Source organism: Limanda limanda, chromosome 16, assembly GCF_963576545.1.
Source record: "Limanda limanda chromosome 16, fLimLim1.1, whole genome shotgun sequence".
Taxonomy (NCBI): Eukaryota; Metazoa; Chordata; class Actinopteri; order Pleuronectiformes; family Pleuronectidae; genus Limanda; species Limanda limanda.
In genome coordinates, this window is record NC_083651.1 from 10,952,069 (window position 1) to 10,969,626 (window position 17,558).

Consider the following 17,558-nt stretch of genomic DNA (forward strand, 5'->3'; position numbering starts at 1 on the left):
AAATGGCAAAAAAAGAGTCATTGAATCTCAGGACTAAATAACTAATTGATAAAAGCACCTATGCAAATTATGGTAGTTCTAACATTTCATATGACAGTTGCATTACATTAAAACTGTATGTTATTTGATGATGTCTATACTTTACTGAATAGCGTCACGCGAGTTGTTTCAGGCACTTCAAGCAGAGTTTTCTTTGGGAGAAGTCTCCCTTTGTTGCATACATTAGCCTTAGCAACGTAGCAGAACTTGGAAATGTGCATAAAAGGTATATGTCACACTAAAGGAAAGGAGAAACTAAAACGCATGATATGTGTACTTTTAATCAACAACACATCACCTGTAGCAAAAGTAGCGATGCAAAAACAAAGATAGCATTTTTAGATTGTCAGAGCTCTGTGCTGCAGGTGTTGTGCACCACATGGAGAGAATTCTTGTATTGGCTTTCACCGCAAACAAAGCCACTCTTCGCTTTGTGGTGTTCTGGGATTAACCGGGACCACAATTGTTCGATAATGTTACACAATGTTAATCATTCAGCAAGCAACGTATAAATCAATGTAAGGCCTAATGTTTTAGTAAGATTTTAAAAAAAAGGCATAAAATCGGAATCTAGATTGGCAGTTGCCTCTTTTTCCACATCTGATTTCAGTAAATTGCAAAGAAATGTCAAATGAATACAAATCTTAGACTCTCCACTGCAGGACAGAGGTTCAACATGACAACCTGAAGGCTTTGAACATGTCCAAGAAAAGAAGTGAGTTTCTGAAGCAGAGAGGAGAGTAGTTTAATACCCTGACCCGCTGGAGGAGAAATCCTGCCGACCAGCCAAGCGTTAACTGCAGGTGTGGACAAAATAAAAAGGCAAAATTTGTACGTTTTACAAATTTATTGAAACCATGCAGTGTCGGTGTACTGACCCATGGGCCAGATAGCATGTCTTGTTGGAGTTCAAGTTCAAATACTCTTTCAAATAAAGGGACGTTGCAAATCGAGGGCATCATTCAAACTTTGTTGGAAAATAATAAATGATAATAATACAGTGACTCTCTGACTAATTCTTATATCTTCACCTTGTGGTCATATCAACAGAGAACTCAATTATCCCCTAGGAAAATAAAAACCTGTTCACCACTGATGTCAGTAGGTTCATGACCCTTCACCTAACCAGGGATAACTGCGATGTTTACAGGAAAGCAATTAACAGTCATTTTACAACTCTTAGATTATAAAAATTGTGCATGTTATTAAGAATCTTCTCACTCATATACTCTTCTGAGTATATTAAACTTGCATTTTCGAAGAATACAATCATAGAAACTATCAACACTTCTATTTCTCTACACAAGCAGCTGATGCAGCAAAACTGACGGTGGTGTTTTTGGTAGATGAAAAATCCAGAAATATAAACACAGACACAGACACGTGGTGGAAAGTGACAGGGAAAGTGCAAGACCCTACCTGGGTGTGGTTGAGGTGGGGCGGGCAACGAGTGCCCCTTCCTTCCTTTTCTGGGAGGATCATGGAAATTAAACTCAGTGTCACATTTTCAACTTGTCTGGCACAAACTCATTTCAGGACCAGCCTGAAATAATAAAAAAAACATCAATGTACTGCGACTTGCCTGTCAGTCGAGATGTTTGAGAGCAAGCAATTCCTTCTTCTCAACAACAAACTGCTGAACGTTACAGAAGATGCTGTGTACATAAAGTCCCTTTTAAGCCAGTTTTTTTAAAGCTCAGGTCAGACTTGTATCTTATCACAAATAAATACCAGCATGGATTCTGCTAACACTAGATCAAGCAGATGTCATCGCAATTACCTCTGCAACTTGTGTGAACTGTGTGTGTGCAGAGTCAGATGCGAGTTGAATGGGGGGGGTATACTCACCCACTGACCTGAGCAGTAGCATTTACACTATTCTCAGTGGTCATGAACACACCAGAATTGCAATTTCAAGGTCAAAAGTCAAAAGTACAGTCGTAAACTGGCCCATTGCTGAAATGCAGAGAGCAACAGTGGGCAACGGCTACAGGAAGTAATTAGGAAGTTTCCATTTGGAGTTAGTAAAAGGTTTCCTGAACAGAATGCCAATTGGGTGTTGGCGAATTGTTGCTGGAAATGTCTGCTGATTGACACAGGGCATGATGGTTGACATTCTGCAGACCGTTTTGACTGTGTAGCCTAATTTCTGAAGTTTTCAAAATGTTCATATGGAAATTTTTATGAAACTAACAATCCTTGATCCTGAATCAATAGGTAAATATGTCCAGAACCGTTTGAATAGAAATGTGGGCCTCAAAATGGCAGAGTGTTCTCTATACTTAAGCTGCTGGCCACTTGCTTTGTCTCTCTGTGGAGGGCTTGTAGTAAAGCTTGACTTCAAAAGACTCCTTATCACTGTCACGTTTTCTCAGAAGAGGACGCAGTAATGGAGAACGGATGCACAGGCTTACACTAGGTTAGACTAACACAAGGAGACGAGTGAAGAAATGCTTTGAATGTTGCCTTGTAAAGGGAAGAGCTCCCGTATAGGCCTCCTGACCTTCCCACTGCACTTCCTTCCCCAAGAAGTTAAGGAATGCTGTGTCAGGATTTATAAAGAAACGTGCATTTTCCTTTCCCCAAATAATTCCTAAGTGATATTTTCAGTCATAATTTCGGTGGAAATTTGTCTGTGATAAAAACTGATAAAACGAATTAAGAGTCCAGTTAGATTGGTCATTTTTAAGTAGGTTAATATCTGCAGACCTTAAATATGGAATTTTTTAGCAACAACCTTTCCATTGTCTTTTGTAAATGTTTCTCTATATATTTGTGTAGTTTTTCAACTGCCAACATCTGCCTTTAATTTTATATCCCTAGTCTTGTTAACAATGTCTTATTCCACTTGCAGCATTTTTGAAGTCAACAGTTTGCTAACAACCTTTTCATCAGTTTGTTTAAAATATTTCGGCACCTACACTCCTCTGCAAAGAAGTGACACTGTGTGGAATAGAAGCTCCAAATGAAAGTTATACACAAATATTTCATTAAATAAGACTTTTAAGATTTATATACTCATTTCTTCCTCCAATGTATTTTTGTACAGCTCTACTGTTCTCTATCCTCCATCTTTGGTATGGCTAACTCAGACTAACACAAGGTCCCAACTTTGACTGTGGCTTCATCCTGTATTTTCCAATTATCACCTTTTAAAGGCCAGCTGGGTGCATACCAAACCATCAGGGGGCAATACCATTTGCATTGCTCTGAGACAAAGTCATGCCCAAGTGCTTTCATGCTAAAGTTCATAGCAGACAAGTCTAAAATTACGCTATGGCTAAATCTAAAAAGTCCCAACTATATACCTCAGCCAGATGAATTATGTCAAATTGAAAAAAAAGTTTTCCTGTTTACAAATGTATAAAAGAGAACCAGGGTGTTTTTACGGTAAGTTGACGGAGACGTTCCCGAGCTTTAAGGGGAGAAGTTTGTTTTATCGACATGGCAAGTAGTTTGCTAGACTTTCTCATTTGAGACTGATCGATGTGACCGTCCCTTGAGTGCTCGCTCTGTTTACAGTTTCAGCTCATTATGCAGATTTTATTCTTCCTTTTCATTAACTTGATTTTTAAGCAGCTCCAGGAATATATTACATCTATTTGGTGTAGGTCAATTTTGTTTGCCCATTGAAATGACCATTGCATACGTGTGTGTGTGTGTGTGTGTGTGCATGTGTTTGCGTGTCGTTTGGGGTTGGGTGGGTTGGTGTAACTGTTCCATTTACTTTGCACATTAATGAGCCCTGGCTCTCTGCCTGCCTTTAGGCTCTCCTTCTTAATGCTGGAGCTGTTCACTAGTGTAAACCTGTGTTTGATTTCTCCTCTCCTCTCCCTCTCGGCCTGCATATAGCAGCATTTAGCTGTGAATTAATTTTCATGTTTGGATATACCCTGCTGAGGTGTGATGGCGGTGGGGCATAATCAAAATCTGCAACACTACATATGGGTAGATAGGCCTTGTGGGTATTTTCACAGTGCAGATCTGTAGCTGGGCGGGTGGAAATTAAAAGCGTAGAGAGGGGTCAACGGCCAGCAGAGAAAACCGAAGTCAGCAATAGGACAATGGGACATTTAACACAAAAGAATAAATCGGTTGTCTTCCAGAAGAGCACGGGGAAGAGGATACCTTTTGCAGGGTGTCGTGCAGCTGTGTGTGTGCGTGTGTGTGTGTGTGTGTGTGTGATAATGCGCATGTCTATGGCCAAGGGACAAGACACGCACCCACAGCCACAGCTCAAACACCAGCAGCCCTTAACATGGTGTGTCTAATGCTCCTATTTAGTGTTTGGGGTGCAGCGGCGCGTGGCCTGAGGTTTCTGGGAGGGGAGCATCGATAGCACCTAGCCTGACAGCTGTGCCCCAAACTGGAGACAAAAGCCTGAGGAAGTACCGCATCATCGAAGACGGGACTAAAAGGCATGGCAGTTTGCTTGTGGTCCAGCCTATACTGCCATCTGACTCAGTGCATGGTCCCCTTTTCACGGAGGATGTAGCCCGATAGCAAACACCAGCTTAAACGGGGAGGAAATCTTGAAACAAATTCCACTATAGAGGACATGTGGGACATTGGGATCAAAAGCAGAAACATAAACTACGAATTCATAACAGTCTTAATTTTAAACAAACAAAAAACAGAGAGAACATGGTCCACCTTTTGTGCAGCAGTCTTTTCAATGGAGTTTATTTGTAATCCTTTGATAGGTGGGAGTCTCTTTGTCAATCGGTGTACATCAAAGATAAGCCAACTTATCATGCTGCTTGTGTTTGTGTGTCTATGCGTGCGTGTCTGTATTCCAGTCTTTAACGTCCCAGTAAGGCATGATTTCAATCTATTGATTTAATAAGCTTTGGTAGCAGGCTGTGGGATAAATACAATGTTCCAGTTATAAGTAGTTGACACACCTCCAGTCTAAAAAAACGAATGGGTGTGATGAAAAGCTAAGAGGATGGTCTGCATTTATGTGAAGAGCAACTTTTACTACAGCTGACGCATTTTCCAAAAGCACAAATTATTTGTCTATATTGCATGAAGACACAGAGGCACAAACATCTGGAGAGCATACGAGAAAATACAGCAACAGCAAGTGACAAAATTCATTAAGTTAAGATACAAATTCAATCTGAAAGCATTTAGCACCCAGGGTCAATTTTCATCAACACAAACCCTCTATTAACATAGTCAGAGGCGCCTCCATTCATGGGCCGGGCTAATGGAAGCAAAAGAGATAATAATGACTTGTTTGTTGCCACATCAGCTGTTAGGTGATAATTAGGCCTAGGCGAGGATATTAACAGTTTTATAAGCTTTCTTTGATCTGAACACATGTTCCCACATAGATAAATCCGGCATTAATTGTTGCTTAATATTAAAGGCCAATCAAAACTGTGCAGAAATGGATCCGTTCTGTCAACACACAGTTCCCCTGCACCACTGACAGAACACAAATACCACTTGGATGGTGCACTTAATATAGTACATCCAAATGAAGATTATCTCTTGGAATAATATATTCTAGACATAAGATATTGAATACTAAAAAGATCATGGGTGATGCTCACAATTTCTTTTGTTTCATGACTGTGGTGGATCGGAGTATTCATGTGAATACATATTCACCATGTGCTTTACTTGGAGCCCAGAGAGACTGATGAAACATGAGAAAAAGGGTGGTGCAGCCGATCCCTGGCATCCATATCAATGACCATCCTTGTTATAATGTGGAAAACTAAATATTTACAATTACATCCTGACAGCAAAATAGGAAAACTATCCGTGCCTCGCATAATGGAACTTCCTTTATTACGCCCCTGTGTCCTCACAGACAAATACACACATGCATAGACGTCAGGGGGATTGAAATGGCTCAAAATATCCAGTGGTTTAAAATGGACCTCTGTGTGTGTGTGTGTGTGTGTGTGTGTGTGTGTGTGTGTGTGTGTGTGTGTGTGTGTGTGTGTGTGTGTGTGTGTGTGTGTGTGTGTGTGTGTGCGTGCGTGCGTGCGTGCGTGCGTGCGTGTGTGTGTGTGAGTACAACAGTGTCTAAACACTAAAACAAAAGTGTGTAACAGTGGGTATTTCACAACTGAGAACTGCAAAAAGTCATTTTATCTGCATCACAAGGTAAATATCAGAGGGAAAAAAATGTCACATGAGAGGCTCAGTCCGTCTGAATTTAGCCTTTATAATGTCGCCGTGCTAGTGAAGGGTTAAAGCCAATTGGTCGAGATTACTGGGTGACTGACTGGTCACTAACTTCCGATTATAAACTTTAAGTTACCAGTTTATTAGGTACACTTGTATAATCAAATGTAATGCAAGTTCCCAGCAACAGATAATAGATTCTTGCCCAGGTCCTACATTAAAATCAGTTGAGTAGGTTTTGCTAACAACAATCAACAAACAAGCAAACGTAATCTTCTCGACGGAGGTAAGGGGTAAAATTGTTAAATGCTATAGTGATTAAATAAACAGACCTCAAGCAGCGGTCTTATGACCACTGAGCTCTTGAGATAAGATGCAACACACTGTAAGTCTTTCTAATGGACTGTGTAGTGTTATGTAACCAAGACACCATTTTCTCAATGAAACTTGAGAAAACCAAAATATTTTATCTGATCTGTTCACAAGCGACCAGATGTCCCCCCCCCCCGCTTCTTTCTCACCCTTTCCATTTTCTTCTTCCTATAAAAGGACTTGACAACATAAATAAATAAATGACTCTCAATTAAAACTATGGACAGCTGGGACAATGCAACCCAGTTTATGTTCCCAATTTTTGCTCCGCAATGTTATTACATAGTTGCACAAGGCAGACTTGTCTATAGTGAGAGTTGCTCTGTCCTTAGAGGGCATTAGTGCAGGCTTTATCTTGTTGTGCCAGACAGTTCAGTAGTAAGCACCCTGGCAAAGGCTCTCGTAGTAAACTCTGGTGGAGCAGCGCAGCAGCGTCGCAGCGTTGCAGCCGTCCTGGCATAGAGATATGGGTCATTCTAGGCTGTCCTCTCGCTCACCCCATCGCCAGAGCCCAAAACCTGATGAGATTAGCCGGCCAGCCAGGCGCTCAGTGGTGGCAAAACACAAACACCACTGATTACGTGAACATTAAAGTCAGATCCCCTCACACTTCAGCTCGGATTCCCTTGTGCAGGGTCACAAGCGGGTTAGTGTAATGACTGCTCCGCAGCTCCCGACTTATACGGCAGCACTACCTCTATCCTGGCACACGCCGCGAACCCGGACAGATAGTAAACAAACACACAAGTATCACTGTGATTAGAGCTGACGTCATCCGAGGCGCGCGCTATGAGTGAATGGGACAGCGATACAGCTGGCATCCTGCAATCCTCCACACAGCTTTCAACTGAGAAAATGTGTCCGCTTGGCCCATTCATTGTTGATGTGACCGAGATGTGACACTAAACAGGTTGACGTTTCATTCCAGTGGCTAGTTTTTGGGGCAAGTCAGTGAATGCAGTGCCTCGGCCACTGCTATTTGTGTTAAATCACTGCTAGAAATGGGATTAGGCAGTAGTGAATGCCAGGGTAATCACTCATTCAGCAGCAGCCAGGGGAAAAGGCCTCCTTAAGGAAAAGGGGTGGGTTTTATGTAGCTGAGAGCTTTGATTACTGCTCCATCTTAAAACCGCATCCGATGAGTAAAGACATGCACTGGTCCTCCCCCACATTTACTGGGTGAGTCGCCCTCCTGGGTTCCTGTAAATAAGTGACGTCACAGCGCTTAATGATGCCCAGACTAGACGCAAGCTAGGCCCTAAAATCAACAGAGTACCAGCTTCATCACTTCTGAGCATGCATGCCAACAAAAAAAAATCGTTTTGCACATTTCATCCCATTTCTCGGTTGGGTTGCTAAAGATGCAGAGTAGTAAACAGGATCAAGGGTTTTCTCTTATTCTATGAGGCCAGTAAAGTTCACTCTGGGTAAAAAAAAATTATTAAAAAAAAATTGTCTTTATCTGTGGTTTAACAGATAAGCCACTAAAGAAGATGTTCAAACCAAATAGACACTTTCTCTAGGTTTTCCTCCTTTTCACCCTGACACAGACTGGTAGTGACAGTTGTTTCCAGTTGCTACATATAAAAGGGCCCATCATAAAGCCTGGCTAGAGGAAACAGGATAAGCGCTTGAGCCAAGGCAGTAAAAAGCTCTCTGGGAACTTGAAAGCCACACAAATGAAGTCTGCATCTGCCATCTGGAAACAATAAACAAACAAAACCCAGCAGCCAAACAAACACACCACGATAGGCAGAAGGAGAGAGAGGGAGAGAGAGAGAGAGAGAATAGAGAAATGGAAGCAGTGATTGAGAGTGTGAATGAGTGATAGGGAGAGGAGGGTGTCAATGTTACAAACGTGTGCAGGATGCATCATTAGCAGACACTGATGGGGAGACAGACACAGAGACAACCCTTTCTATAAAATCCTCCTTTGATGCTCGGGAGATGGGCCCTGCTTTTGAACGTGTGTGGTACCACTGAAACCTGGTTCTAATGAAGTGTAGTGCTAACAGGAGGCTGCCTGTCTAGCAACTTGTGCCAGTGATGTGATGAGAAGTTATACGCCACTTCCGAATGTGGCATAGCACCAGAAGCAGCCGAGCCAACTGTTCTCCGGAAGCCCAGACGAAGCATGAATGGGATTTGTCGTCAATTTCAGAGAGAGATCACATCACAGTTCTTCTGTTTTGCAGTCCAGGGTTGTGTGTGCATTAATTATCAAATGGTGGCCCAATATGGACTAGTCGATGACAAGTTCTCTTTTATGTACAGAAGCTGCAAAACACTGGTGTCAGTGGAGAAATATTTCAAGGTTATAATACTCTATAGGAACAGGAATCCTTAGTGTCCTTCTCTTCATCGTGAACCATGGGATATTTCGCATTATGATTTACAAGATTTTTACCCTTATACCTTATACAAGTCAAACACCTCAGACATTTAGTTTACAGTGATATTAAGATGATAAATCTATATCTGACAACCTTTTAAAAACACAAATTCAATATATTTAAATTATTTGACTAATCAACAAGCATTAAATGTAATAGAAGACAAGCAGACTCTCTTAAGATATGGTAATTTAAGTTTACTGTTACAACAAAACTACATTTTGCCCCTAATAATGCTTAGTTGTATACCTATTACTAATACTGCATGCTTTCCTTAATGACAAGATGCAGCACAATCTGGTTACGAGCACACAGTTGATGTTTGGAACTATTGCATGAGGAAGATGCTTGAGATGAAGCTTTAGTTGGTTGTAGAACAAGCATCTCGAGCTGCCCTCAAAGACCTCATCACAAGGCACACTGTCAACACTGACACCGAGGGGTTCAACAAAGAACTGCAGCCACGTGGCCACAGCATGGACCCGTGTAATATTATAGATAGTCCAACCTATAGCTGTACATACACAGGAAAGCAAAGGGTGGCATACACACACAGGCATATAGACAACACACACACACACACACACACACACACACACACACACACACACACACACACACACACACACACACACACACACACACACACACACACACACACACACACACACACACACACACACACACACACACACACAAAACGACCCACCCACCCACACACACATCCCCCCCTGCTGCGCCTGGTTAACAAACACTCTGCTATAAAAGCAGGACTCTTACTCATTAGGATGCTGTGTATCAGACAGGAAATGCTGGGTAAATTACACCTCATCGCCCTGAAACTAGCCGACTATCACCATGGCAATGAGCCAACCTCGGCGCCGTGAGAAGACCAATACGCCACCGTAGCAGCCGAGGAAAAGGGAGCAGGACAACGCATACTTTACCGTAGTAACTGATGAAAATCCTCGAATGACCAACGACACTCCTGCAGGTTTCTGAGGAGCAAACTCAACCTAAATCTTTATCTTTATCTATTTAAAAAGGTAAAGTGCCCCTTTGGCCATTTGACAGAGGTGCTGACTCCAAACCTGGAAGCAATATCCTGCCCTGCCCCCAACGCACATACACACACATCTGACTACGACTTAATTAATGCTACATAGGCTAAACTGTACCAGACCAACATACTCTTTATTTATTAGAAATTGTAAGTTATTCATACACAGTCGGTGCTCCAATACGGTTCAATAAATAGATCAATGTGTGCTGTAACTCGTCACGACTATCACGATAAGATCGGGTGTCTCTCCAAGGAGGTCTCTGCGAAATATTTAAATTTTTCTTGACAGATTTTCACTGAATAAACACATTATGATTACCATGTGTAAATTTGAGGAGGAGTACTGGACAATAACGCTGCCCAAAGTCACGACCACATCAAGAATGGCACACCATGTATTAATCTTCAAAAGGATAATTTTATCGCAGCACTGTACAAAAGCGCAAAACACAAGTTTCCCACTTTTGTTATCATTAAAAACAGAGGATATTTCCCCAGGTCCTCATTCGATCCGACCACCACGCTCAAACTCTAAACCACACAAACCACCCGTTGGCCGAGTCCACCCCGCGTTTCTAGAACAAAATTCTTTGGTTGCATTGTTCACACATTCCTCCCATGGCCGTGTTTATACAGATGCGATTCCATGTGCGCTCAGGGGTCCTAAGAAGTCCCACTCTGAAGCCGAAGATGTGTTGTTGATCAAAGGCTTCAGAACTCGAGCGCAGACACTTGTTTGGTTTGTTTTTTTTCTTCTATGGGGATACTGGGTAACATAACCATCTGTTGGCCGTATGGATTCACCTTGGTCGGCACTGAAACAAGTGTAGGCCTTTCTCGCTCTCTCTCTCTCTCTCTCTCTCTCTCTGCTGCCACCCCACACTGCTCCCTCAGCCACGTTTACTCAGCTGGTCCCCACGCCAGTTAGCGGAGTTTTGTTTTCACACAGCAACATGTGTTAACTTAATGCTCTGTAACAGATTTCAAAGACAAGATTAGCTGGGTCAACAACAGGTAACGGAGCGATTTATTGATTCATTGGATCTAAAAAAAGGCAATGTGCTCTGTAGGCACTGGTAGAGACATCCACAGGCATGTGGATGCTTCACGCAGAACAAGATTCTTCTTCTTTTCACTCTGTAAGCAAAGAAACTGGGAACATATTAAAAAAGGAAAACATAATTATTTATAGAATCTGAGGTGTTTGTTGGCTCCAAACAGGAATGAAAATAAGTTATAGGCTTACATGTGTTTTGAGCGGAGTAACCTTGCCCCATAATCTAGGCTAATTAGTAATTAATGAGATTCATTAGTAAGTGCCGTGCTGTTGTTTTGAGCCGAGTGAACTTGCTCAGCAGCCTAGTTCTCAGCAATAAAGAATATTTTGGGGGAAAAAATGCTGTTTTTCACATTTACGGTTTTAATATTTAATTTTTTTCCCCTTGTAAAATAAAAGATGCAACATCATCTGTAATTTGACATACCGCGAATACACCAGTTAACCCGGAAATTGCACTACACTTAAGCTACAATAACAGCTTTCGTGCATGAAAGTAAAACTAGTGTTGGTGCCCAAATGCAAACTTAACCATTTGGAGAAGATAACCATAAGAGATAAAAGTTCTAACAATAAAAACAAATGCACCATACATGTTGGTGAAGCCTTTACCCAATGATAAAACATGTTCTGTTGTCTCATCGGTGGTCCCTAGTTGATGCAAGTGGAGGAGAGTAACTGCAGCATCCAAACTACAAGTGAATTAGTGACATGGTGATGCTCTGGTGCTGCAGTGACAGCAAAGAGACACAATATAACTCCTCCTTGTGTGCCTGTGTGTGTGTGTGTGTTAAATCCAGAACCTATGCCAGTGTGTGTTTATAACGACGATATAGCAAAATCCATGCTGTGGTAGAACATGATGACGAAGGTGAGAAAACCAGTATAACACCCACCCCATTTGCTGGTGTTGTTTGACACCAGCAAATACCTTGACCAATTAAATGCCCTTTGAGGGTGAGACTAGATGTCCCAACAGGGAAAAAGAGGAAGACACACTTTTTAAAGTGGCTCACATGTGTTTTTTAAAGCACCAAAACCTTTGCCACCACCACAGAATGGTCAAGAAAATGTCCACAATAAGACAAGATAAATCATTAAAAAGCTCAAGGAAGGCATCTTGAGCTTAAGGTTTGTGGTTACAAGCCGGCTCAACCTCCCATAGCTGCAGAATTTGGTTACAGAGTCCGAATGGTTGTTTTCTTGCTTGATTGGATTATGGCCACACACCTCAAGCTCGGCTTGCACCACCAATCACCAAGGAAATGAGGTGTCAACACACTAGTGTTTATTCAACACTCATTTATTTTTCTAACAGTAGCCGAAGCCAGTTTGAAGACAGATGACACCAGATGAGTGAAGGGATTTTCTTTAAAAACACTGCTTCTTTCTAACAGAATTAAGAAATGTGGGGTGTGCAAGAGCTAATTACATTTGTCTCCTCTGTTCTATTTAATTTAAGTGCATTACAAGTAAATGTTTATTGTATTATAGGACAGTTTTAAATGCAAATTAAGCAATTCACTGTGAAATAACTAATGCACTTTTAATGACACTTTATACTAATATTAAGAGTGTTTAAAATTACAACTGTATATTAAAAGTCTGCATTGTCTTGGCTCTAATCTCTTTTACAACTGAGAAGACAGGGCTTTTAAAATGTCAGGCTGTGCGTCCATATGACCAAGCTAAAGGAACTAGTAATGGGAAGACACCGGGACGTCTGTAATGCTTCAAGTCAGCATGAAGTGCCATCAAAATAAAATTCTGCACAGTGGCTGCTGCTTTAAAACAACTGGAGCAATTGAAAATCCCCCCTCCCAATTTATGCCAAATGCCACTTTATAAACATTCTAGCTTGACTGCCAAGTGTCTGCACTGCTTTATGCCCCTTCTCTTAATTGAAAGCGTTATAGGGGTGCATTACACTCGGGGGCTTTATAAGCTGTGCTATAAAGCCCTAGCAGGCCCGGAGAGGGGAAACTGCCCATTAACTTATAAGGTCCAGGCCTTGGCTCTCTTAATTGACAACCTCTAGGCTACTTTCATCACTTGTCGACTTCATAGCGGCAGTCAATGCTTCCTCCAGGATGCTGTTGCATCTTTGACACGAGGGTGTTTGTGACAAAGAGCAGTCTGCCGCCAATGCCAGGGCGAGGGCTCTAGGCTGTCCATAAAACTAGCACACACATTCCTCTCAGAGCTCCAGCCATCTGAGAGCGCTGCATTTAACCATGAAGGCACTGCCTCACCGAAACACCGGCCAAAAATAAATATGAATCTCATTATAACGGCAGATTTTTATATGATTATGCTGTAAACAAGTTCACACATTACATATAATTCAATTATTTTTCCAAATATTGGGGATTTCACTTAATAAGTCTCCTGAAAAATACAAAAAGAAAAGAGTGAGATGTTAAGTTGAAAGAGGGATTACTGAGGATGAGATAATGAAAACTATTCACGATATCACCACAAGCACAAACAGACACACTCAAACACACCCACACTGGCGTGACAGTCACTTCACACTCTAATTTGGCAGGATCGTCAGCTTTGTGCCTCTGGAAATTCATGTGCCCTGAATTAGTGCCACATGTCACAGTGTTGTTGACCAGTACAGACACATTACTTGAATATTAAGTTATAGCAATCGGACTGTTTGAAGTTTCTAATTATACTTCCCCTGAGATTTGCGTGACAATTAACTGAAAAGGTAGAAGAGCATGAGGCAACTTGACTGCGAACCATCTGTGATTGGTTTTCATGACCTAAACCTGCAGAAATGCACACAAGGCTGATACGCATGCAAGTACTAACATGTTTTACTGTTCTTAAAAGGGTAAAACCAACAATTCAGTATTGTAATCACATCCTGTTAGGGGAGTTTATTTTTTTATTTTAATGGTTTAAATCGTAACAGCAAAAGCTACATACTGACTGTTGGTCCTTTGTGAGTCAATCTGACCTTTGCTACAAGTCTCTTGTGTAATGTCAATATGGGTTTTTTACTTGTTACGTTAGTTGAATTTTAACTTTGGCCTAAATCCCACAAATAAGCAGCACCAATATCCTCTGTTCTGTATCATTACATAAACAATTTACACAAATTATATTCACATATAATGTTGCATGGGGGCTGTTGTCCATAAACAGACACTGTTGATATGAAATATTGTGTCTAAAATACTGTATTCCCAGTTTAGATGACATGTGCAGGGTGACAAGGAGTGAGTGGCTAACATGAGAGAATGCGACTACTTTCTAAAATCTGATTGTAGTAAGAAAAATAAAAAGATAATGATTGTAAAATAAAATAAAAAATATATAAGACTTAAATTTTAAGTTGATACACATACAAATTACAAGGATATAATGGGCAATTATTTACAATAACTACTTTGCATAGTTAAGTCAATTTCTACTTCAGAGGTGAATCCAAAATTAAGCAAAACAATTTCAACCACTAACAACAAACTTTAAAATGACTCGAGGTGAATAAGAAATTAAGATTATTTTAACAATGTCCTCTACGAATACTGACAAAAAACAAGCAAATACAAAATTGACATTTTTCCTGAAGAAGACCACACATTTTTTTTATTGGACACTAAAAACCTATGAAAATGCTTGTAATGAGTAAACCGGCCGCCATACGGTGTCATGAGTTCCGTCAGTAATATCGAGATCATGCTGTCAGAAAGTAAAAATAAAGCACAGCCTGGTGCAGCATCTTCATGGACTCTCTGCATCATATTGGCGTTGCCAGGCAACCAGAACTACAAAAGGAGATGCTCTACACAGAAGTACTGAGCGGATGGAAAGTAAAAAGTCACAGAACCTAAAACCCCCAAAACCACAAACTGCAATGAGGATTGAACAGTTTTCATACTTAAGTATGTTACCCACATTTTACTGGATTATATAGTGTTTGATAATAAACAAAAATGAATAACAAATATGAATAATTGTATTCATTATTAGAAAAATGACCTGCCACGTCAAAACATTCTGTGCTATTTTGTATTTTATTCTTAACAATATTATGCTTGTAAATCTATTAATCGATGTATGGACTCATTCCTTTTCGATAAATATAAAAATATAAATATATAAGCTGCCATCATCCACAACCCCCAATAAGGGGGTTCTGTCTGATTTCTTCAGGGTTGAAATGTGCTAAAAAATATTTTCTACTCTGTTGCAGTTAGTTCTTTTTAATGTAAAGAGGGCAGCGTGATCATATATGCAATCAGCCTTCTACTTAGTTAAAGGTAACCTATTCTTGTTCATAGGATTGTGTCTATCATTTCTATTGCCATCTTGTATTTATCGAACAAAAAAAATCCAATAATCTAATAATCTCTATGGTGGCTCATTGATTGCTGTTTTAAATATGTTCTCCATATAATGGAACTCGGTACTGATCCTGCCTTTATATCGTGTTTAGGGCAGCTGTGGCTGAGGGGTAGAGTGGTCGTCCTCCAACCTGAAGGTCGGCAGTTCGAACCCCAATCTGACCCATCTTTATGCCGAAGTGTCCTTGGGCAAGATGCTGAACCCCGAATGGCCCCCCATAGATTAACTAAGTGCTGCTAATAGATGCACTGTATGAATGTGTTTGCGAATGGGTGAATGTAAAACTGTACTGTAAAGCGCTTTGAGTGGTCATAAAAGACTAGAAAATCGCTATATAAATACAAAACCAAAAAAAAATGAAAATAAAATAAACCTTCTGCTAAAAAAAATTATCAAAACAAAAGAATGAGAACATTTGCAAGTAGCAGTGTGGTTGAGATGTGATGCTGCCTTTAGTTTGACTCACAGGGCTACAACAAAATAGGCCTGAAGCTTCGGAAGTATTTAATCCCAGTAAACCATATCCACAGGTCTTAAACACAACCATGACTGTGTCTCGTCCTCTCAAAATGAACTAACATGACAGGTTCTCTGTGTTTTGTAACAGGTGCCGGTGTATCCAGATGAAACATTGGGGAGATATTAGCAATTATTTACAATAACTACTTTGCATAGTTAAGTTAATTTCTACTTCAGAGGTGGATCCAAAATGAAGCAAAACAATTTCAAGCACTAACAATAAACTGCAAAAAATGACTCTAGAGGTGAATAAGAAATTAAGATTATTTTAACCATGTCCACTACGAATACTGACAAAACAAGCAAATACAAAATTGACATTTTTCCTGAAGAAGACCACACATTTTTTTTATTGGACAGGTTCTCTGTGTTTTCAAACAGGTGCCGGTGTATCCAGATGCAACGTTGGGGAGATATTAGGAATTATTAAAAATAACTACTTTGCATAGTTAAGTCAATTTCTACTTCAGAGGTGGATCCAAAATGAAATTATGTCTTCTTCATGACAGCATCACAAGGGGCTGAAACACATTTACTGTTCCTAAAGTCATTTAACACACAACCACAGTCTGTCTGTCACCTTCAGGCAAACACAACACACACACACAACAGACAGCAGCTGTAGTAGCGACATTTAATCAACGGACGGACGTGAAACATCGCGAGGTTTCACGTCGGGAGCTTTACTGCCACCGACGCAGCCCGTCAGGAGAAGGAGAAGCGACAGACACACAAACTTACCTCTGGACAAGTCGCTTCACAGCTCGGCTCAAGTGCGCCGCCATGTTGGATCGGTGACGCGCCAGAGGAGCGAGCAGTTGATTGGTTGTGTGAGTTGTTGCCCCGAGTCGTGTGATTGGCCCGCCGCGCGGAAAGGGGGCGGGCTCTGCGGGGCAGGACGAGCACATGGGAAAGTAAACAGAAGAAGAGGGTGATGAGGAGAGGAGAGGATGGAGAAGAGAGAATCTAACCACTTTAATGTATAATAGAGTGGAATTTATTGTAAAACATAATTCAAAATAAGTAATTCAAATGATATAAATTGCAGTACAAGGGCAGACACAGACATTAATCACAGACATTCTGTGCTGTTGTTTATATCCTTGACAGGCTTGGATTTTTATTTGTTGTGTCACAGATGGTGTCCCTCTACAACGACTCTGGTGTCCTTCTGCTCCACGAGACAGAAGGGACGGAGACAGGCTGAGGCTCGCGACGGACGAGCAACGGGGGGAATCAAAAGGAAAGAGAGAAGAGAGATTTGAGCACCAGGCACGTCACCCCAGGGGCTCCCTCTCACAGCAGTGGTGAATTACTACCACTACCATCAGCCAGGTCCAAGTGTGGTGCACAAATGACACGCAATATTTGCCGTGATTAAGTCAGCAGGGGATTTGCTCCAAATGTCAGCATTCAGAGGACAGCCATCGGGGTGCGGGTGTATTTAAATGTGCATGTGCTGCTGGACCTGACTGTACTTTATGAGGTGTTGTGGAATCAAAGGTGTTTGCTGGATGGCCTTGAGGTAAAGAAGAGGAAAAGTCCATGATGATCATTTGTTGTTACTGCAACAGTGGGACATTTCCTGTCTTGACATTCACATTTGAAC

General features: G+C 41.1%; 1 protein-coding gene across 1 annotated transcript in view; it reads right to left on the reverse strand.

Annotated features, from left to right (window-relative positions):
* clybl (citrate lyase beta like) overlaps positions 1–16,743 on the reverse strand; it is a 56,993-nt gene extending 40,250 nt beyond the window's left edge. Inside the window, exon 1 of the mRNA XM_061088142.1 lies at positions 16,691–16,743. Within this exon, the coding sequence (XP_060944125.1) occupies positions 16,691–16,734 (44 nt within the window). The 5' untranslated portion in view covers positions 16,735–16,743. The remainder of the gene's footprint in view (positions 1–16,690) is intronic.
* Between the last annotated feature and the right edge of the window lie 815 nt (positions 16,744–17,558).